Raw genomic sequence first — 24,055 nt, 5'->3', positions numbered from 1 at the left:
GTGGCAGGCACCTATAATCCCAGCTACACAGGAGGCTGAGGCAGGAGAATCAGTCGCTTGAACCCGGTAGGCAGAAGTTGCAGTGGGCCGAGATTGCTCCATTGCACTCCAGCCTAGGTGACAGAGTGAGACTCTGTGTCAAAAAAAAAAAAAAAAAAAAAAAAGGGAATTTGGGGCATGCTGATACAGAAAAATTATTTATTGTTTGTCTGAAATTAAAATTTAAATTGGGGGCCCTGTATTTTACTGGGCAACCCATTTACAACATCAGCAACAGTCACTTATTCAGTCCACTGATTAAATCTGCATAATTTGAATCTCTGAACAGTACCTATGTCCTTAATACCTTAAATTAATCAATGTCTTAGACACTCAAAGCAGGAGGAAGCATTATGACAGATGTTTGGGCCCCAGAGATGTCCATGAACATAGCATAGAGCTCAGAGCCTTTTCCGTTATTTGCTTCCTGACAGCATGACGGACTGCAGCAGGTTGACTGATGTTGAAGTCTTACCGTGCTTCACAGCAGGCTTTTGCTCAAGTTTCCAGTAAGGATATTGTATCAGCTCTTGCCTGCAGTACTTGTAAATCCATTTACACTGCCTGCTGTTGAGTCGTTTGTTTTGTCTTGAGTAGCATGTCAACCTTGTTTCTAGAAGACAGTGAGTGGAGTGACAGTAGCCAAGCAAGAGCATAGCAGCCTCAACCAAAATGATTTTCCATTTTGGTGGAATGAAGTGAAACACAAGCATCTTCTACCCAGGGGAGAATCAGTCTGAGCTGTGCCACCATATTGGCTGCTGTATTAGATTTCTAGAGTTGCCGCAACTAAGTCTTATAAGCTGGGAGGCTTTACAGAGCAGACGTGTATTGTCTCATAGTTCTAGATGCTAGAAGTCTGGAATCAGGGTGTCAGCAGGGCTGTGTTCCTGCCAAAGGCTCCAGGGGAGAAGCTGCTCCATGGTTTTCTCTCAGCTTCTGGTGTTGCCAGCAATCCTCGGTGTGCCTTGGCCCTTGTCACATGGCGTTTTCCCAGTGTGCCTGTCTCTGTGTTTCTTCTCATAAGAACATCGGTCATAATGGGTTACAGGACCACACAACTCCATTATGACCTCATGTTAACTTAACTGATGACATCTGCAGTGACCCTGTTTGAAATAATGTCACATTCTGAGGTTCCAGGAGTTAGAACATAGACATACTTTCTGGGGACAAAATTCAGATGATAACAGTTTCAAAGACAGACTAGTCCTGGAGTTTGTAAGATGAGCCAGGACCAAGGTGCCAGGATGATCATTTTGTAAGGTCCGGGAACAAAGCGATGTTAACAGAAAGAACATGTTTTGGTTTTTGTTGTCATTGTTGTTTGTTTGTTTTTGAGACAGAGTCTCACTCCATCACCCAGGCAAGAGTGCAGTGGTGCAATCTCGGCTCATTGCCACCGCCACCTCCCGGGTTCAAGCAATTCTCCTGCCTCAGCCTCCTAAGTAGCTGGGTTTATAGGCATGTGCCACCATGCCTGACTAATTTTTGTACTTTTTTTTTTTTTATTAGAGACTGGGTTTTACCATGTTGCCCAGGTTGGTCTTGAACTCCTGGCCTCAAGTGATTCACCTGCCTCGGCCTCCCCAGGTGCTGGGACTACAAGTACAAACCACCATGTCCAGCGAGAAGGGATATGTTTCCTTCAAGTCTCACTTGACTGGTGCTTCTCTAGATAACAACAGAGGATGTCTGTTGCAGTTCTCATTGCTGGGGAGTCTGAACTGGAATAAAACACCCACTACCTCCGTCAGGCTTGCACTAGAACCCAGCTCTAGCTGGAGACAATGAAGTCAACCCACACAGTCACAGGATTGTAGGCAGGGAGCATCCGGGGGTATTTGGGTCCTGGCTCTGATATGCCTAAAGCCAACTTCTCTCTGGCCATGCTGATGTGCATGAGCTCATTAATCTTCCTTTTTACCTTCCGTTTTCTCCAATCCTGACTTAGCAAAGGCTCGGCAAAAGAGGCTCTGTGTGAATTTGAGCAGAGCCTGAAATGCTGGGTTTTCCAAGATGTAAGAAGGAACATCCTCTGGGCTGGGGGCTGCTGAACTGGTAGTAGAGGAGGGAAGGATTAATTTCCCAAGGAGGGGACTGGGCCGGGACATCAGGCCCCGGGGACTTGAAGAAGGGGTCGTGGGTAGGAGGTTAGGTCAAGCGGAGTGACATAAAGGTCAGGAAAGAGGAAGTGTCCACACGGTCCTTCGACAGACTTGAGTCTACGGGACTTCCTCCCTGCGTGGTACAAGGAAATGAGTGAGATAATGTTGTAACTTCTGGCCCTCTGACATTGCACTGCCCCCAGTGTCACAGCTGGAAACCGTACCTGCCCCCATCCTTGTCTGGGGTGTGTGTGATCTGGGGAGGGTTGGTGAGGCAAGAGGTACTCAAAAAAGGGACAGAAATTGCTTCCATAATCTGGGCATATAGAGGTGAAGGGGTCACAGCTCTGGCAAACACGGGGCTAAAAGGGCCTGGCCTCCAGCGAGGGGTAGCTCTTCGTGGCCTGGTTCCTACACCCCGCCTCTGCCCCTCGTGTGTCCTCTCACCTCCTGTTCCAGAGCTCTCTGAAAAGGAGGACGCTGCCACATCCGGACAACCCTGCAAGAACTCTGTAGAGCTGAATTCACTGTGAATCGGGCATTGGACAGCTCAAGTCAATGGAAACAAAAACACTCACATGTAACCATAATGCTCCCTGGTGTACACAGAAGGCTCTGAAAACTTCTGAATTTGGGAAATCCTTAGGCAGCTCGGGGCACATTGGGAACATAAGCCATCAGTGCTGGTGTGTGTGTGTGTGTGTGTGTGTGTGTGTGTGTGTGTGTGTGTGTGTGTATCTTCTACCATGCCTCCAACAAATTTGACCTGGGCTCAGGGCCATGTTCAGTGGTTTATAAGAACCGAGGCTTCCAGAAGCAGTGTTGGGAAGCTAGAGTGGCCCCAGGATCTACATCAAGCTCTACCTGTTTCTGAACCAAATTTCTTCTAGAATTTTGTTCCATAAATCTGAATTATGGGCTCAGACTCCTAGCAACCATTAAAGGAACTCTCTGCCTTGCATAAAGTAACTGTGATCTCTCTGAAAGAGTCCCCATGGAGGTAAGTCCTAGCCTTTGCTCTTTGGAGAACAGATGCTGAATAAGCATTAGGGGTTGTGATGGATATGCTAACCTTCAAAGAAAAGGCCCGAGTGGAGAGCTCGGATTCACAAAAGGCTGAGAGCATCTCTCTGTGCCTTTGGAGGAAGAAGCTGGGTGATGCTTTCTACTCTCTCCTGAGAAAGGCACTCGGGTAGGAAAAAGCTGTCTCCATCCTCAATGAGAGGATTTCCAAGTCCGAGGGCGAAGGACCAGGAGCAGGAGACCTGAAGTGTCGATGTGAGGTGTCATCCACTTGAGAGGGAGCCAGAGGGATCCCATCATTGCTCAGAGCAGACGCTCCATTTTTGGGGACATCATTCCTTCTTCCCTGCTGTCCCTGCCTTCCCCCAGCTCCTGCTCAGGAGAGGTGGCCATTGGCGAGAGAACTTGGTGGAGGTGGGAGGTGGGAGCCGGAGTGTGTGGGGTTCATGGGCCGGGACCCAGCGCCTAGTTTCCAGCCTGCTGATGGCTCTCTTGGATGCTTCAAAGGGGAGGAGAAGATCCCAGACGTGGGAAACGTTGGTAGGCCATTCTTCAGGAGCGTCCGCATCCTCTGAGAGGGCTACCGGTCTCCCCTAAGCTTGCGCCGTCACACCCTGGGCACTTGTGAATGTCTTTACTTAGCTTACAGCCTCTGGTTCCTGTTAAGAAACTTAGGGCTTGCTACAGAGTTCATTTTCCTCTGTGGGCAACTCCATTCCTGCCACTTACCCACTACTTACTGAAGCGTAGCACTGCGCTTCCCGCTTTGAGTTGTGTCAGGGTTCTGTGAATCTATCCCTTGGCTCGGGAGGGGTCATCTCCACGGCCAGGTCATTTCCTAATGGGTCCCGGGGCACCACAACACATAGGAGGCCTGTCCTCTCGCTGGGGTTTACTGCCTTGCTCCTTCTCAAGGTCACTAGGTGACCTTGGACTGGTTGCTTGAGTGCCCTGGGCATGCAGAGAACAATTGGGTTTTCCAGGCCTTGGAGTCTGGCTTTAACTTGCCACGTAATTATGGCCAAGCTCCAGGGCTCTCAAAACTTCACCTCATCTGTAAAAAGGGCAATAATAATAATACCTGTCTTACTGGGTTTTGTCCACGTTAGATAAGACATTGGTACAAAGCGCTTGGTACCGTGCCTGGCACAATTACTGCACTTAATGTATGTTAATTTTCTTCTTATTATAATGAACACTATGGCTTTGGGAGTACACTTCTGCCACACTGTAGTGGCCGGAGTGAAGGTGGTGAGTGCCTCTGGGGCCCTGGGAGCCACGGTTATCCGCATGCCCATTGTCACTTGCTCCCCAGCCTGGCTGCCTGTATGTCCACAGCATGCAGAGGCAGCAGGTAGTTTGAACCTCGGAGGCCCACAGGTGGGATGGGAAGGCAGGGAATCACTTATGGGGAGGGAAGTGGACCAGGCCATTCCCAGGCGATGGGAAGTGGCCCATTCCCCAGGAGATGTCCCCAGCTGCCTTTTCCACGGCTCCTCTTGAACCCCTGTGGAGACCACATTCGTGCTGGGTAGGTCTTTCTCATGAGGATGTGCTCAGATGCCTAGGCATTTTGAAAAGCCCTCCATAGAGTTTCCTTTCATAAGACATGAGCATCCCCTTGGGCTTCTGGTTGTTTTTTTTTTTTTTTTTTTTTTTTGCACCTTATTTTCAGGCAAGTGGCCCTTTGACCTCTAAGGTGGTCCCTTCCTAGCTACCAAATCCAGCATTCAAAGTGATAAAAAAATATATAGTCATAGTAAAATATCAGCACTTGATGGCCTGGAAAGAACATCACTGCAATGCTGAGTCTGGGCAAGCATTTGCCTACTCCCGCCATTGAGCCCGGGCTCCAGAGCTGAGTTCCTGCAAGTAACTAGGGCTAAGTAACTAAGCAACTAGGGCTGTGGCAGAGTGGTGATGATAGCCACCGCATGCTGAGGAAGAGATCCCCAGGGACACGGAGAATGCCCTGCAGAGCTACTTGTTCCTTTGTCAGGCTTGCTTTTCTGTATTTCCCAACCTTCTTTTTTTTTTTTTTTGAGGCAGGATATCGTTCTGTTGCCCAGGCTGGAGTACAATGACGTGATCTTGGCTCAATGCAACCTCCACCTCCTGGATTCAAGTGATTCTCCTGCCTCAGTTTCCTGAGTAGCTGGGATTACAGGTGCATGCCACCATGCCTGGCTAACTTTTTGTATCTTTTGTAGGGATGGGATTTCACCATGTTGACCAGACTAGTCTCGAACTCCAGACCTCGTGATCTGCCCGCCTCAGCCTCCCAAAGTGCTGAGATTACAGGCGTGAGCCATCACACCTGGCCCCTCCCAATCCTCTTAAAAAACCTCTCGACCTCTGTGGTTAGCTTGCATTTTTCAATCACGAGCACAGCTTTACCTGGCCGCACGCTTTGATTGACTATACCTGCCAACACCGCAGCGACAAGGAAAGCGACACCTGTCCTCATACCCCTAAATGGCCTGTGGCCTGGGAATGAGGATAATTAGAGCCTCCCTAGGGGATTTTAATATGCAACACAATTTGGAAACCACTGATGTAAGTAAGACCTTTTTAGTCAATGTGTGCTCCGAGGAGCAGCTGCATCAGCTTATCAGAAATGCAGATCAGACCACGCTTGGACCTGTAGATTCAGAATCTGAATGTTATCAGATGCCATGTTATTTGTATGAACATTAGCGTTTGAGAAGTGTTGTTCTAAGAGACTAAGGGGGTCCATTTACCTAGATTTGCAGCTCTGTGTTCCTTAGTCATTGTCTAAAATATTAGCCCCAACCCCCACTCCCGCAATGAGCCATCCTCCCTTGTACAGTCAGTCAGTGATGGCCTGTGAACCTTTAGCTAACTGAAAGTGGGAGGGGACACAGTCCACAAAACACTATCCTGACTTCTGACACCAACTACAAGTTCAAGGGGTTCCCCAGAGCACCCTGGGTTGTGATAATTCGCTGGGAGATCTCACAGAACTCACTGAAAGTTGTGATCTCTTATAGGGAGGGAATACAGATTAAAATCAGCCAAGGAAGAAGCACACAGTGCAGAGTCCAGGAAAGCGTCCGACACGGAGCTCCCACGGTCCTCTCTCATGGAGTCACAGACAATGCCACTTTCCTGGCACTGATGTGTGACAACGCACAGGTAGTGTTCCCCACCAGGGAAGCCTTGGTGTCCAGGGTCTTTGCTGTGGCTCTGTCACATGAGCACAGCTGACTGCCCACGTGGCTGATCTGTTCCCAGACCTGCCACTGCTACGCACCACTCACAGTCCCTACTCTAAACCAGACATCATGACCCAGTGTCCCCAGGCAAATGAAGACACCTCTGGCAGGCAAGACATTCCAAAGCCTTAGAGATCACCTCCCAGAAGCCGATGGCAGAAGCCAGGCCTCTTTTGGGTCTAGGTTAAATTCTTTTTTTTTTTTTTTTTTTTTTTTTTGAGCCGGAGTTTCACTCTTGTTACCCAGACTGGAGTGCAATGGCGCGATCTCGGCTCACCGCAACCTCTGCCTCCTGGGTTCAGGCAATTCTCCTGCCTCGGCCTCCTGAGTAGCTGGGATTACAGGCACGTGCCACCATACCCAGCTAATTTTTTGTATTTTTAGTAGAGACGGGGTTTCACCATGTTGACCAGGATGGTCTCGATCTCTCGACCTCGTGATCCACCCGCCTCGGCCTCCCAAAGTGCTGGGATTACAGGCTTGAGCCACCGCGCCCGGCTAGGTTAAATTCTTTATTACTGTTTTTGAAAAAACTCCCAAATTGAGTTTTATCCCTTCACTTACAGCAACATAGCAACAATCATCAATGCAGAAGACTTCTGTGAGCAAAGGTGTCGGGGGAGAACCCCAAGCAGTGGACACCAACTGGTGTCCTCCAATTTGATTCTGACGCTGTCTACTGGGAGACAGTGTCAGATCCTCAAGACTGAACCCTCCTTCTGCCAGTCAGAAGGCTGGCCTCTGGAACTTTTAACCAATCCACTTCAAGTTCAGGTTCCTCCCACGTCCCTCTTTGGATTTGATTGATTTGCTGGAGTGGCTCACAGCTATCAGTTTATTGTGAAAGATATTTTATTTATTTTATTTTATTTTTTTTGAGAAAGAAAAAAAGAATAACAAAAAGAATAAAGAAGAGGAAGAAAGAAAAAGAGGAAGAGGGAGAGAGAATGGGGGTATTGCTTTATTGCCCGGGCTAGAATGCGGTCTAAATATGGGTATGCCTATAATTGTCCTTAATAATGGAGACATGAAAGAAAATGAGGGAAGAGAATAACAAACAAGGAGCCAACCAACATTTCGTTTAAACTTCTAAGTTGATATGATGTGGTACTGATAAGAGTGTATATTTTGTATATTTAAAGTGGAGAGTTCTATAAATGTTAATTACGTTTCCTTGTTCCAGATCTGAGTTCAAGTCCTGGATATCGTTGTTAATTTTCTGTCTCATTGATCTGTCTAATATTAATGTTGAAGTCTCCGACTATTATTATGTGGGAGTCTAAGTCTCTTTATTAGTCTTATATGTCTGGGTATTCCTTTATTGGGTGCGTACATATTTAGGATCTTTAGCTCTTCTTGTTGTTGCATTGATCCTTTTATCATTATATAATGTCCTTCTTTGCTTCTTTTGATCTTTGTTGCTTTAACAACTATTTTATCAGAGGCAAAAATTGTAACTTCTGCTTTTTATTTATTTATTTTAGCTCTCTGTTTGGTTGGTAAATCTTTCTCCATCCCTTGTTTTGAGTCTTTGTGTATCCTTGAATGTGAGATGGGTCTGGATGCAGCATACTGATGGGTTTTAGTTTTTTATCTAAATTGTCTGTCTGTCTTTGGATTGGGGGATTTAGTCAATTTAAATTTAGAATTAACAATGATATATGTGAGTTTAATACTGCCATTTAATATTAGCTGGCTATTTTGTCCATTAGTTGATGTAAATTCTTCATTATATTGATGCTCTTTTTGGTATTTTTTTAGAAAGGCTGATACTGTTTATTCCTTTCTATGTGTAGTGGTTCTTTCAGAAGCTCTTGTAAAGCAGGCCTGGTGGTGATGAATTCTCTGAGTGCTTGCTTGTTCACAAAAAAACTTTATTTTTCCTTCACTTATGAAGCTTAGCTTGGCTGGATGTGAAATTCTGGGTTGAAAGTTCTTTTCTTTAAGGATGTTGAATATTGGCCCCCACTCTCCTGGCTTGTAGGGTTTCTGCTGAGAGATCTGCTGTAAGTCTGATAGGCTTCCCTTTGTGGGTAACCTGACCTTTCTCTTTGGCTGCCCTTAGTATTTTCTCCTTCATTTCAACCCGGGTAAATCTGACGATTATGTGCCTTGGAGTTGCTCTTCTTGAGGAATATCTTTGTGGTGTTCTCTGTATTACCTGGAGTTGAATATTATCTTGCCTTACTAGGTTGGGAAAATTTTCCTGAATAATATCCTGAAGCGTATTTTCCAGCTTGGATTCATTCTCTTCGTCACATTCAGGTACACCTATCAAGCGTAGATTAGGTCTTTTCACATAGTCCCATATTTCTTGGAGATTTTGCTCGTTCCTTTTTATCCTTTTTTCTCTAATCTTGTCTTCTTGTTTTATTTCATTGAGTTGGTCTTCGACCTCTGATATCCTTTCTTCTGCTTGATCAATTCGGCTGTTAAAACTTGTGCATACTTCACGTAGTTCTTGTATTGTGTTTTTCAACTCCATCAATTCACTTACATTCCCCTCTAAATTGTGTATTCTTGTTAACATTTCGTCAAACCTTTTTTCAAAGTTCTTAGTTTCTCTGGATTGTGTTAGAACAAGTTCTTTTAATTCACAGAAGTTTCTTATTATCCACATTTTGAAGCCTGCTTCTGTAATTGGAACACACTCGTTCTCCATCAAGCCTTGTTCCGTTGCTGATGAGGAACTGGGATTCCCTGCTGAGGGAGAGGCGTGCTGATCTTGGGTATTCTCAGCCTTTTTTGACTGTTTTCTTCCCTTCGTTGTAGATTTATCCATGTGGTCTTTATAATTACCGTCTTTGTAATTGGGTTTCTGAGTGGACGTCCAACTTATTGATTCTCAGCGCCGAAATCTGAGCAACCCACTGTGCCGACTAAATCAGCGGCGTTAAGATTGATGGTGCTTTTCTGACTCTGCACCAAGAACCAACGCTCCGAGGCGCCGGCAAAACCGCCTCGCCGGTCACAAGAGTCACGCTGGCGACCCGTGGGGCTCCTCTGCTGGGAATCTCCTGGTGCGTGAGCAACAAGAATTCATGTGAAGGTGTGGCGTCCTCTCCTTCTTTGCGCTTTCACTGGGAGCTACAATCCCGAGCTGCTAGTGATCAGCCATCTTGGATCCATCCCTCGTGAAAGATATTTTAAAGGATAAAAATAGACAGGCAGATGAAGAGATGCATAGGACAAGGTCTGGAAAGGTCCCTAGCGCAGGAGCTCCCACCCTCTCAGCACATGAGTGAGTTCTCCTTCCCTTGCCTGTCAGCCTCCACATGTTCAGCTCCCCAACCTGGTCCTCTTGGGTTTGTATGGAAGCTTCAAGATGCCTGCATTCTTTCCTCAGGGTATAGGGCAAGACCTTCCCTGGGGAGGGTCCTAAGACCCACAATCCAAAAGTGGGGTGGGGGCAAGATTAGAGTCTTGCCTTGAGTGGCAGGTGAAAGGGGTCGGGGGAGTAGGTCAGAGAGATTCTGTTTTTGAGGCCTGCCTCTGAAGTCTAACACACTCAACATTATAATAAAAAACTGTAGCAATGGCTATGGGACTTTTGAGCCAGGAGCTGTGGATGAAAACCTATTACAGATATGCATATATATGCGTATCTATGATTATTATACTTGCAAATGTATCGACTACACACTGCCTTATTGCTCAGTTCTTCTCCCCATGTCTCTGACCCACCCTTGCCCCCTTCCTCCATCCTTTTCTCCATTGCAAACCCATTCACTGTGCCCTTTGGAATACTCACCCATGAACTGCAAACTCTCGTGTGGCTTCAGCCTCTTCTCTGAAAGTTCCTCTCGCCTACTGCTTTTTCTGGAACCTGCCATCCTGGCCACCTTCTCAAATAAGGCCATTTATTCTCTCCGTTCCACAAAGCTCAGGATCAAAACACGGGGTTGACACTGGAAGCTGAGGTCACATCAGGAGCTGGGATCAGGGTAGCCCTAGCTGCCCAATCAAGCTTCCACACCTCCTGTAAGACCCTGACCTTGGAGGTTAGGACAGCTCTCTCCTGCCATGCACGTGGCCGACCACTGACCACCTGGACATTCCCTCCCCCAAGGTCACGGAGAACATGGGTACATTTCTCACAATCTTCCCTTGATCCAAACTGCAGCCTTCATGTTGAGTGACAGCAGCGTCTTTCGGATGTCTTGGCCTGCCTAGCTTTATTTTTGAGTTCTGCCATCAAGTCGCCACTTCTGTTGCCATAGTGCCTGCTTCCAGAGATCTCATTTTCCTGTCAGCGCAGTGCAGGCTATGCTGAAATCCCATGAGCTCAGGCATCATATTGACCAGGTCCGAGTCCTGTCTCAGTTGTCAGCTAGTTGTGCAATGGTGGGAAAGGGACTTACACTGTCCACACCTCAATTCACTCATCTATGGCATGGTGACAGTAATGGAGGTTAATTTAAAGTTCTTCATAAGAATGTCAAGTGCTGCATCTGGTATACCTAGAAAACCTTCCATAAAAGTTAGTCATTGTTGTTCATATGCTGAAGACTCTCTAGGCTAGGATTTTAGCTTCATTGCATGCACATGGTGTACTCACATGGTATGACCTCTCTCTGTCTCAGTACCGTCGTCTGAGGATGGGATAATTATACCTCTTCATAGGGATGTCATAAAGATTAAATAATGTGCTTAAGGCTGCTTGCATTTAGCTGTGTTCAACCAGTATTTCTTTATACTTCTCATGTCTCTTTACTGTCTTGCTTTTTATCTGCTCTAGGTATAGACTTCAGAGAACTAAGCTTGTTAACAATCCTTCATAAAATGACCAGGCTGTTTAGGGCATTTCCAAGAGTCCATACTGTTTAGCGACTATTCTCTGTTTAATCTATTTTGATTGCCCAGGGTCATCTTTTGCTATGTCGTAGGTCGTTGGCTTCTTCTAGAGAAGTGAGACTATAGACACGTTCCAGGTGAGAGAGGCTATGGGTCGGGATATTTTGCTGAGAAACTCATGTCAGTTTGAATTCGTGAGTGTGATTCAAACACGGCCTGAGAAAAGTATGACTGTGGTTCAAATGCTCTGTTGCCTTTTTTTTTTTTCCTCAGATGATAATTTTTTTTTTTTTTTTAAATTGAGATTGCACACCAGGCTAGTGTGCAGTGGTATGATCTCGGCTCACTGCAACCTCCACCTCCTGGGTTCAAACAATTCTCCTGTCTCAGCCTCCTGAGTAGCTGGGACTACAGGCGCATGCCACCACGTTCAGCTAGTTTTTACATTTTTAGTAGAAATGGGATTTCACCATGTTGGCCAGAGTAGTCTTAATCTCTTGACCTTATGATCCACCAGCCTTGGCCTCCCAAAGTGCTGGGATTACAGGTGTGAGCCACTGCCTCCGGCTTCCAGAGGATAATTTTTAAATATGCTTTTGCATTTGGAAAGTGTGATTGGCATTTTTTTCTAATTTTCTAATACCATACGCTGCCAGATGCTATAGATTGCTTAAACCCTCTGGCCACCTAGAAGGAGCTTTAAGTGGTTCTCAGCAAGCTTCATACACAATGTAGATTGTATTATCTCTCAGGATCTATGAGAACAACTGTTTTTCTTCTAATGTAGTAAACATATAAGGGTCTCTTGGGATATCTTTTAAATAGACTTAATATAACATTCAGGAATGATAACAAAATATAATCACAGTCATAAGGGAATGTGAGCATTTCATATTTATACCATTAGAACCTTATGTTTAATGCAGTGCTAAAAGTTGACAAACAAGTAGGAGTCAGAACATTCAATTAAAATTATCATAGTAATATGAATTTAGCCACATCCTGTGTTAGTTATGAAATCCATTTAATACCACAAACAACAATATTTTTAGCCAGTTTATTCAAACGGAAAACAGGAACTTAACCACTTTCATGCAATATATGCTCTGTTAATGTGGTCAGGCTAATTTTGCTGGGGGAAGGAACTTAACTTTTGAATATTTGAATGCCCAGTCATTTAATCTGAGTGTCCTCTTTCCTTGCTTGTTGCAAAATTTCTGTCAATAAAAAGAAACAGAAAAAGAAACCTCTTGTTCCTATTCATCCCTAAGAGAAAGGGTTGTCCATACCCTGAGAACGTTTTCTGGAAGCCACAACCACCTTTCTAATTTTTCTCCCCACTTTTCTGTGGGCACAGAGGCTCTTTGATTGAAAGGGTTGTAATTCAGTCCCAAGATGAGGTGTGGATACTGCATCCCTAAGCTAGACCTGGGGACCCCATGGCTACTCACATGGGGGGAAATGAAGCTTGTCGTTCAGTTCTCCAGTCATTGCACAGGGTTCGCGGACTCTTCATCGATCCTGCCCCAGGCTCCTTCTCTCCGCTAGCCAAACACACTTCTCTCTTCTCTATCAGGAGGCCATAGGAGATGGGTATTCATTTTTAATACACATACGTCTATATCAGATTAATTTTGCCATGTCTTAATCCAACCGCCAAATGGGTTGTTTGGGGGCTACGGTGTTTATCAAACATTTACTCCAGAATAGCCTAAGTCAGCCAGGCACGGAGAGCTTCAGCTACATTCCCAAATGACCGCAACCAAATACGGTAAGAATGAGGATAGCCAAAGGGTCTTGAGAGGGACTTCTCAGGCAGTGGCCCTGACATTCATCTGGTTAAGTCAGAAATCTGGGCACTATTCTTGACTTGTCTTCCTTACCCTCCACCCCTCACTAAGCCTTGTAGCTATTAAGCAAACAGACCCTTAATGCACAAACTTGTAAGCCACGGCCACCCCCCCAGTCTAATCCACCGTCTCTTCTTCTCTGGAACAGAACTCACGAACAGACCCCAACTGCTCTCCCTGTCTCCCTGCTGGTCTCTCCAGTCTGTGCTCCACACCGTAGCCAGAGTGCTCTACAACGCAAACCCATTTGTGAGACTCCTCCTTTTAAAATCCTCAAGTGGCTTCTCTTTGCCTCCAGGATCATTTCGAAACTCCTTAATGGAATGGGCAAGGCCCTTTGTGATGTGGTCCCCCAACCCCTCCCACATCATCTTTTCAATCAGATTTCCAGCTAAATGCAAGTTTTTTCGGTTCCTCAACTTTATGGTGACTTTCCCTTGCTCAGGATCTTTGCTCATATTGTTTCTTCTTTCCTTTTGTATTTGCCAAGACACCACTTCCTCTGCTAAGATTTCCCTGATATCCTCTATAAAAAAAGATTGAGATAGTTGACTACCCAAAACGTTTCCCATTCATTCCAAGGTCTATTCAAGGCAGAAAGCGCCCAGCGGACCGACTACATTCGTCATCTTTTCCGAGGCTAGCAATGGCCATGCAACAGCGTTCTGGCCAATAAGAAAGAGTGGAAATTGAAGGATGGGATTTCCAAGAAAGCTGGTTGAAGAGATAATTCCTCATTTTACTTCTTACTCTTTCTTTTTCCTGCTTCCTAAAATGCAGTGCAGATGGCAGGCACTTCAAAGCTGTCTCAGGCAATCGGAGGATGTTAAGGCAGAATGCGCTTTATGATGGGCAGAACAGAAAGAAAGAAGGTACCTGCATTCTTGTTCACCTTGGACCACACCAGCCCTGGCTTGCCTACCCCTGGAATTCCTTTAACAAGAGGCAAATGAAAGCTTATGTGTTTAAGCCATTGCTATTTTTTTTTTTTTTTTGCAAAAATATATACGCAAATGAACGGAATCCTAACTAATATTAACACTAACTGGGTCCATTGCTTGGTATCAAGCCAGTGCATGACACATGGTATATATGCTCAGTATTTGTTGAATGAGTGAATAAATGAAAGAACATAGAGGAGATACAACATTTAGTTCTCCTGCCTAGATGTCATTTGATCCTCTTTAGGATCTGGGCCTGTAAAACTGTATCTGATATAGTTTGAATATTTGTCCCCTACAAATCTCATGTTGAAATTAGATCCACAATATTGGAGGCAGGGACTAGTGGGAGGTGTTTTGGTCGTAGGAGCAGATCCCTGATGAATGGCTTGGTGCTGTTCTCACAGCAATGAGTGAGTTTTTATTCTAGTAGTTCCTGCAAGAACTGATTGTTAAAAAGAGCCTGGCTCTTTTCTCCCCTCTTCTCTTGCTTCCTCTCTCTTGCCATGTAATGTCTACAAGCTGGCTTCCCGTTACTTCCTCTTTTCCTTTTGTCATAAGTGGAAGCTTTCTGAGGCCTCGCCAGAAGCAGATGTTGGTGCCATGGTTCCTGTACAGCTTGCATAACCATGAGCCAAATAAACTTCTTTTCTTTATAACTACCCAGTCTCAGGTAATGGACTAAGACCGTTTCTAACGCTACCGTTCCTTTGGTAGGTCAGCGTAAAACCCTGGATCACTACTGCAACAAATTACTCGGAACTCTTCTCACCATACACATTTAAATAGAGTGGCCATGTTGAAAATTCGGTAAGATCGTATTTTATTTCAAATCCAACAACTTATTGCTAAAGAGACACAAGAAGCAGAAAATACAGAGAGACTAATATGTTGATGATTTTTGTGAGAGACATGAGGTCTGTGTCTAGATTCATTTTTTTTAGATTCATTTTTTTTTTGCATGTGGTTCTCCCGTGGTTCTAGCACCGTTTGAAAAGACTACCTTTGCTCCACTGTACTGCTGTCTCTCCTTTGTCGCAGATCAGTGGACTATATTTATGAGTGGCTCTATTTCTTGGCTCTTTATTCTGTTCCATTGATCTGTTTGTCGGTTCCTTTGCCAATACTACAATGTCTCGATTACTATAATTTTAGAATAAGTCTTGAAGTCAGATAATGTCGGTTCTGCACCTTTATTCTTCTCCTTCAATATTGTGTTGGCTATTTTGAGTCTTTTGCCTCTCTGTATAAACTTTAGAATGAATATGTTGACACAAACGAAATAATTTGCTGGGATTTGATTGGTATTGCATTGATTCATAGATCAAATCGAAAAGAACTGACATCCTGACAACAGTAAGTCTTCCTATTCCTGAACATGGAACATGTATCCATTTATTTAGTTTTTTTTTTATTTCTTTCGTTAGAGTGTTACAGTTTTCCTCATCTAGATCTTGTATATATTTTATTAGTATTATACCTAAGTACTTCATTTGGGGGTACAAATGTAAACGGCATTGTGTTTTTAGTTTCAAATTTCACTGGCTTATTGCCGCCATATAGGAAAGTGACTGACTTTTGTATATTAACCTTGTATCTTGCAATCTTGCTATAATCACTTACTAGTTTCAGGATTTTTTGTTGATTCTATCCAATTTTCTACATAGACAATCATGTCACCTGTGAACAAAGACAGTTTTATTTCTTTCTTCCTAATCTGTGTACTTTTCCTTTTCTTGTTTTATTGCATTAGGTAGGACTTCAAATACAATGTCGAAAAGGAGTGATGAAAGGAGACATCCTTGCCTTGTTCCTTATTTTAGTGGGAGTTTCTAGTTTCTCATCAGTAAGTATGATGCTAACTGTTGTAGGTTCTTTGGGGATGTTCTTTATCAAGTTGAGAAAGTGTCCCTCTATTGCTAGTTTGCTGACTGTATGTTGATAATTGAGAGTGTCCATACTTCATACCAACTTTTTGAGAATTTGTGAGAGGAGCAGAGCCTGTGGCAGAACCTATGAAAGTTAGACCAGGAAAAGGATTTAGCCTCTTTTTGCATTTTCAATGTTTGCTAGCTGGTAATCTTGGGCAAGTTACTGTGAGCCTCAGTTTCTATCTTGGCAAAATGGACTGAGATGTGGCATGCTTAGCATGGTTCTGGGCAAAAGGTGAGCGTCTAACAAGTGTTGGCTATTGCGACTCACCTAGGGTGGGGTTCCTGTCCCAGTATGTCCTGTTCCAGTGCTCTAGGACCCAGACTTAAGTAGGATCATTCCATCCTCTCTTGATTTGAAGTAGTTGGTCCCTAGGATTTTGCTTTGGATTAATTACACAGTGAGCTGATTTAATAAAGCCTTTTCTCCAGATTTCTAATAGAATCAAACAAATTCCTATCTTCTAACTTGTTGGCTTCTATTTTGAGCTCATTTATGTTTAGTGCCTTCCTTCAGATGCCTTTTTCTTGCTTACTTTCTCTCTTGTGGGATAGAACAGGTAATCCAAAAGCATAGTTGGGTGGCTTCTGGCCAAAGATGGAAGATGATCTGAGATCAGTGGCAATTTATAGTTATTTCACTGATTCTTTTCTAGAAGTAGAATCTGTTTATTATTTGGGTCAGTTCAGGATATCTGGTCACCTTATCTTAGAGTCACAGATGACTGGTCCTATTAATTAACTACTAAAACTACTGACCAAAGGAAACCAAGTAATAAGGGATATATAACAAGGTATTTGTGTATTTGACTTGGCTCTGAAGGCAGCATTGCTTGTCTGTGTAGAAAGAATGGGCGATAGAGTTTTCTACCGTTCGATATTTCTAACCTTTCTGATATACAAAGTCAGGAGATTCTCTAATCCATACATGCCATAGTTTGGTTAATATAAATTCCTTTGTTAAACCCTTATTAAATAAAGTTATTTATGTTTCTATGAAAGTCACTTTAACTTCTAAGTGAAAAGTATTACTGAGCTAACTAAACATCAAACATTTTAATATTTTTTATTTTTTTTAGAGATAGGGTCTTGCTATGTTGCCAAGGCTGGATTTGAACTCCTGGGCTCAAGGGATCCTCCAAACTCAGCCTCCCAAGTAGCTGGGACTAGAGGTGCATGCCACTGTGCCCAGTGAAAAAAAGTTTTTGAAATGCTCTTTAAAAATCAACTTTACTGAGGTATAATTTATGTACAATAAAATGTACTCATTTTGAGTGTACGGTTTGACAAGTTCTGACAAATGTGTACATCCATGTAACCATCACCAAAAATAAAAATATGGGCCATTTCCATCACCCCAAAAAGTCCCTCTCCAGTCAAAATCCGGCCCTAGCCCCAGCTCCAGGCAACCACTGACTGCTTTCTGGTGCTGTAAATTGTACTTACCTTTTCTAGAGTTTCACGCAAATGGAATCATACAGCATCCACTCTTGGGTGTCTGTCTTCTTTTGCTCGGTATAATGTTTTTGGTATTCATCTATGTTGTGTGCATCAGTACTTTGTTCTTTTTATTGCTGGATAATTCCATTGTAAGAATATATCACAATTTGTTTATCCATTTACTGCCTGATAGACGTTTGGTTGTTTCCAGCTTGGAATGATTTTGAAATCTAAAAGGCTGCCAGTTTTGAATGAGACCCCAGAACAATGAATGTAGGCTCTGCATACAAGTTCAGTCTGCTATGCAGGCTGCTCTGCCACTCAGGCCTTAAGGCCCAACTGACGTGATGGTGTTTCAAGTGGCTGCGGTGGAACAGGGGACTGTTTGGAGCCTTTGGAAGGCCTTTATAGGTGAACCCCAGCATAGCACGTAATGATTTGGAGCAAAGCTGTGCCATTCTCTGAAGATAACTATTCTCCTTTTGAAAACATCTAGCTACTATCAATAACAAACACAAAATGCGTCACCATGGGCCACCATGTTGTCTTTTGACCTGAGTTGTCCATTGTGAACAAGAGGTCATCTGACCCAAGGCAGAAAGTTGATGCACACAGCAGTGTTCCATCATCAAATGGAACATGAGATTGGGCCCAAGTAGGTCCTGCGGGCACAAGTAAGTTGCATGAGCAAGTAGTGCAGGCCCTTGGCCTGGCCAGTGCTGTTGCCAAGTTGACTGCTCCCTCTCAATCTGCATCTGTGGCTTTACGAGGAGTTCCCTGTGACTACTTGATGGAGGGAAAAAATAAACTGGAGCATAGTTTATAGTGCTGCTACTGCCCAAAGTGGCTAGCTGAAGTACTACTGCTCTACTCTCGGGTGCCCCTGAAGGACGATGCCAAAGGGAAACCCTCTCAATGGGCAGAACTTGGAGCAATACAAGCGGGTGTTCATTTTGCCTAGAAGAGAAGATGGCCATACATTACAGACTTACACAAAATCACAGACAGTGGTTAATGATTCAGCCTGATGATCAGGAATTTCCAAGAGACATAATTGGAAAACTGGTGACAAGGACTCCTGGGGAAGAGGTATATGGATAGAATTCTCTGAATACACACAAAATGTGGGAATATGTGTCTCGTATGAATGTTAACCAAAGAGCAGCCACAGCAGAGGAGGATGTTAATAATCAGCTGAATAAGACGATCCATTCTGACAGCATCAGCTAGTCTCTTTCCCCAGCCACTATTGCCCAATGAGTTCACATACATCATGGCCATGGGGGCAGGGCTATATGGACAGAGCAACATGAATTTCCACTCCCCAAGGCCAATTTGGCTCCAGCCATTGCTGAGTGCTCATCCCACCAAGATAGAAATCTACGCCAATATGGCACCATTCCCTGGGCTAGAAAGCCAACTGGTGGAAGGTTGATTACATTGGACCATTTCCATCATGGAAGGGGCAGTGCTTTGTCTTCCCTGGAAAAGACGTTTACTCTGGATATGAGTTTGCCTTCCCTGACTACGATGCTCCGCCAAACCCACCATCCATGGACTTAATTCTATTTGTTATAAAATTTCATCCACCATTGCTTCTGACCAAGGAAGTAATCTTACAGCAAAGGAAGTACAGATATGAGCTTCTGATCATGGGCTTCACTGGCCCCACAGTGAAGCAGGTGGCCTGATTAGAACAATGGAATGGATTTTAAAGGCTCACATATAGCACCAGCTGGGTGGCAACACCTTGCTGGCCTGGGGTTATGTCCTCCAAGATGCTTTAAGTCAGTGACCAATATATCATGCTATTTCTCCCACTGTCAGGATTCATGGGTCCAAGAATCACGGGGTAAAAATGGGAGTGGCTTTTCTCGCTTTCACGCCTGGTGTTCCAGTAGTGAATTTTTCCTTCCCATTCCTGTAACTTTGGGCTCTGCTATTGCAGAAATCTTAGTTCCTATGGGGGACATGCTTCCATAAGGGAGTACAATGGTGGCTCCACTAAGCTGACTGCTGAGTTTGCCATCTCCTGATGCCAGTGAACACACAAGCAAGGAAGGGGGGGGTCCTTTCCCACCTAGGGTGACTGATCCGAATTACCAAGGAGAAATTGGGCGGTCCCTTCACAATGACAGTGAGGAGTGTGCACTCTATGTGTCTGTGACTAACGTCAATGGAAAGTGATGCTAACCTAGTACACAGAGGACTGATCACGATCCAGTCCCTTCAGGAATGAAGATTTGAGTCACCAGGCAAGGAACTTGGACTCACTGAGGTGGGCATATTTCAAGGGGAATATTCTATCTACATCTATCTATATTCCGTCTATATCCATCTGTATTCCTCTCAAGGGGAATATAGAATGAGCAGTGGAAGGTAGTTATAAATATCAGTTAAAACCCATACAACCAGTTTGAGGAATGAGGATGGTAATAACTTTGAATATTTCTTCTTTATCTTGACATAAATGTGCATATATTAACCAGTTTATTTATTTATTATTATTATTATTATTATTATTTTTTTTTTTTTTTGAGACGGAGTTTCGCTCTCGTTACCCAGGCTGGAGTGCAATGGCGCGATCTCGGCTCACCACAACCTCCGCCTCCTGGGCTCAGGCAATTCTCCTGCCTCAGCCTCCTAAGTAGCTGGGATTGCAGGCACGCGCCACCACGCCCAGCTAGTTTTTTGTATTTTTAGTAGAGACGGGGTTTCACCATGTTGACCAGGATGGTCTCGATCTCTCGACCTCGTGATCCACCTGCCTCGGCCTCCCAAAGTGCTGGGATTACAGGCTGAGCCACCGCGCCCGGCCTTATTATTATTTTTTTGAGATGAGCTCTGCTATGTTGCCCAGGCTGGTTTTGAACTCCTGAGCTCAACTGATTCTACTGTTTAGTCCTCGAAGTATCTGGGACTACAGGCATGCACTACCACACCCAGCTAACCAGTGTTTTTTCTATTCCTCTAGTTAATTTCTCTACTATACAACTTAATATGTGTGACTTAAATAGAAAGTTAATGGTAGTTAATTTTATATCTCAGTATTTTAGTTACACGATATCAAAAAGGGAATGTGACTTAGTCACAAGCAGAATTAATGTCACCCAAAGATGAATAAAGAGAAGAGGGTTAGTGCATTTTCTATTGGATGAGAGAAAGTTTCATTGTTAGGTGGAAGCATGATTTTACCATGTTTTTTTGTTTTTGTTTTTTCAGTCTCACTCTGTGGCTCAGGCTGGAGTGCAGTGGTGTGATCTTGGCTCACTGCAATCTCTGCCACCTAAGTTCAAGTGATTCGCCTGCATCAGCTTCCAGAGTAGCTGGCATTACAGGTGTGCCAGGATGAATTTTGCATTTTTAGTAGAGAAGGGGGTTTATTCCTGTTGGCCAGGCTGGTCTTGAAATCCTGGCCTCAGGTGATCTGCCTGCTTTGATCTTCCTGAGTGCTGCAATTGCAGGTGTGAGCCACTGTGCCCAATCACCATGGTCTTTTTGGAAGACAACTTCAGCATGGTTAAGAGGCGCATATGGATGATAAGCTAACACCAGGTAAGCCCTGATAGGTTTGTATTTTGTCAATGTGCCTACGCTGGAGCCATGTTTCCCCAAATTCACTTCCCTACATGCCTCTGGATTAGCGTGGGCCACTGGAGACATTTTACGTGAGATGAGGAACGTGGAAGTGAAGGAGCAGCATCTTTTTATGCTAAGCAGGTAAGCAAGGCATGTGGCCCTGTCTCACATTATTGAGAATCTGCCCATCATGTGGTTGGCTTCGGTCAGTGGCTGAGCTCACAGCTGTTCCAGCTTCTGCTGGAAACTCCTTCAGTATCTCTGACTGCTCTGTGATGAGGGCATCACATTCTCCTGCAGAAAGCCCCCAGCGTTGAAATTGTGGCTTCGTGTTGTTGAGTGACAGATACGGATTCCAGCCCATCCTGTGGTTTCTTGCAAATTTTGGTGTCAGCTCAGTCTTGTGGATTTTGGGTTGTCCTTGCTTCTCACGCTTCATGCCCTTGTTCCCTTCCTGATTCTGCCCTGTAGAGTTTAGGATTCAGCACCAGCCACAGAAACAGCAACCTCCTTGTTGAGGGTTGAATTGTGTCTCCCCAAAAGGTAGGTTGAGGCCCTATCTGCCAGGACTTCAGAATGTAACCTTTTTTTGGGAATAGCATCATTGTAAATATAATTAATTAAGATGGGGGCATACTGGCTCAGGATGGACTCCTAATTCAATACCACTAGTGTCCTTATAAGACGGCCATAGGAAGACAGAGACGCTAGGGGAAAACACTGTGTGTGGATGGAGGTGGTGGCAGGGGCCAGCCAAGGACTATAAACAGAAGCCAGGAAAAGGCAAGAAGGAATCCTCCCTTAGGAGATTTTAGAGGGAGCATGGCCCTGCTGACACCTTGATTTTGGACTTTATTCCCTAAAACTGTGAAGTAATACGCTTCTGCTGTTTTAAGCCACTCAGTTTGTGCTACTTTGTTACAGAAACCACAGAAAATGAAAACACACTCAGACTGTTTAATCAGCTCCCGTAACTGCATAAGGTCGAATCCCTATAATGAATCCCTTAAAAATGTGTGTGTATATGTATTAAAAAATATAAAATGCCGGGCGCGGTGGCTCAAGCCTGTAATCTCAGCACTTTGGGAGGCCGAGGCGGGTGGATCACGAGGTCAAGAGATCGAGACCATCCTGGTCAACATAGTGAAACCCTGTCTCTACTAAAAATACAAAAAACTAGCTGGGCATGGTGGCGCGTGCCTGTAATCCCAGCTACTCAGGAGGCTGAGGCGGGAGAATTGCCTGAACCCAGGAGGTGGGGGTTGCAGTGAGCCGAGATCGCGCCATTGCACGCCAGCCTGGGTAACAAGAGCGAAACTCCGTCTCAAAAAAATATGTATATAAAATATCTTTTAGTGGTGCTGCATCTCTGGTCAATCTCTGACTGATACAGCATATGTATTTTAATTTCTAATGATGAAATACTTGGGTGAAATTTCTAGGACAGATGGGAAGTGTATGTTTAGCTTTTTAAGAAACTGCCAACTTGGGGGAATTGCTTGAGGCCAGGAGTTCAAACAGCCTGGGCAACATAGTGATACTCTGTCTCTACAAAATAAAAAATATTAGCAGTGTATGGTGGTGTGTGTCTGTAGTCTCAGCTACTCAGGAGGCTGAGGTGGGAGATTCGCCTAAGCCCAGGGCTTTGAAGTTATAATGAGCTATGATCACACCACGGCACTCTAGCCTAGGTGACAGAGTGAAAGCTGGTCTCTAAAAAACAAACTAACAAAAAAGAAACTGTCAAACTCTTCCCTGCATGTTGCCATTTTTACCTTTACCATTTTACATTCTTCCCAGCAATGAATGATAGTTCCAGTTGCTCCATACCCTTGCTAACCATTCCAATAGGTGTGTGGTGTTATCTCATTGTAGTTTTCATTTGTATTTCCCTAATGACTAATGAAGTTTAACATCTTTTCATGCTCTTACTGGCTATATGTATAGCTTCTTGAGCAAAACATAGGTTGTTCTTTCAAGAGCAGTTTTACATTTTGATGAAGTCTAATTCATAGATTTTTTTTCTTAGACGACTCATGCTTTTTGTGTTATCTAAAGAATATTCACCTTCTTCATGGTCACGAAGACTTTCTCTTATGTTTTCTTTTGGAAGCTTTATATTTTTAGTTTTTATGTTTGTGTTTAAGATCCATTTCTAGTTATATTCTGTGTGATTTTTTGGAAGGGTCAACGTTCATTTTCTTTCCCATAAGAACATATAGTTGTTCTAGCACCCTTGTTTTTTTTTTTTTTTTTGAGACGGAGTTTCGCTCTTGTTGCCCAGGCTGGAGTGCAATGGCGCGATCTCGGCTCACTGCAACCTCCGCCTCCCGGGTTCAGGCAATTCTCCTGCCTCAGCCTCCTGAGTAGCTGGGATTTCAGGCACGCACCACCATGCCCAGCTAGTTTTTTGTATTTGTAGTAGAGGCGGGGTTTCACCATGTTGACCAGGATGGTCTCGATCTCTCGACCTTGTGATCCACCTGCCTCGGCCTCCCAAAGTGCTGGGATTACAGGCTTGAGCCACCGTGCCCGGCAGCACCCTTGTTAAAAAGACTTTCCTTTCCCCATTAAATTACTTTGTCAAAACTCAACTGAGCATATATGAGCATCACAAATTTTAATCCTATTAGAACTGAATGTTCCCAAGGCAGGTCATGCCCATGACTGACCTCCTTTCTTTGGCCAGCCTACAAGACAGATAAAACCAAGTCTGGAGCAAAGAAATCCATGTCTAAACTTATTTATTTATTTATTTTTGAAATGGGTCTCTCTCTGTCACCCAGGCTGGAGTGCAGTGGTACCATCTGGCTCAGTGCAATCTCTGCTTCCTGGATTCAAGCAATTCTCATGCCTCAACCTCCTGAGTAGCTGGGATTACAGGCGTGCACCAATGTGCCCGTCTGATTTTTGCATTTTGAGTAGCAACAAGGTTTTGTCATTTTGGCCATGTTGGTCTTGAACTCCTAACCTCAGGTGATCTGCCCCCCTCGGTCTCCCACAGTGTTGGGATTACAGGTGGGAGCCACCTCACCTGGTCTTAACCTTTGTTTTCTTACACAACACACTACATGATGTTTTCCATATGCATGGGTCATTTGCTTCATTTTCCTA

General features: G+C 44.3%; 1 protein-coding gene across 1 annotated transcript in view; it reads left to right on the top strand.

The window, feature by feature from the left end:
- The first annotated feature begins 2,461 nt into the window (after positions 1 to 2,461).
- Positions 2,462 to 24,055, top strand: part of ALOX5AP (arachidonate 5-lipoxygenase activating protein) — a 54,541-nt gene continuing 32,947 nt past the window's right edge. The window contains exon 1 of the mRNA XM_003919708.4: positions 2,462 to 2,833. Coding sequence (XP_003919757.3) covers positions 2,706 to 2,833 — 128 coding nt within the window. The 5' untranslated portion in view covers positions 2,462 to 2,705. The remainder of the gene's footprint in view (positions 2,834 to 24,055) is intronic.

This window comes from Saimiri boliviensis, chromosome 16 (genome assembly GCF_048565385.1).
Source record: "Saimiri boliviensis isolate mSaiBol1 chromosome 16, mSaiBol1.pri, whole genome shotgun sequence".
NCBI lineage: Eukaryota > Metazoa > Chordata > Mammalia > Primates > Cebidae > Saimiri > Saimiri boliviensis.
This window is presented reverse-complemented; position numbering and strand designations above follow the sequence as displayed.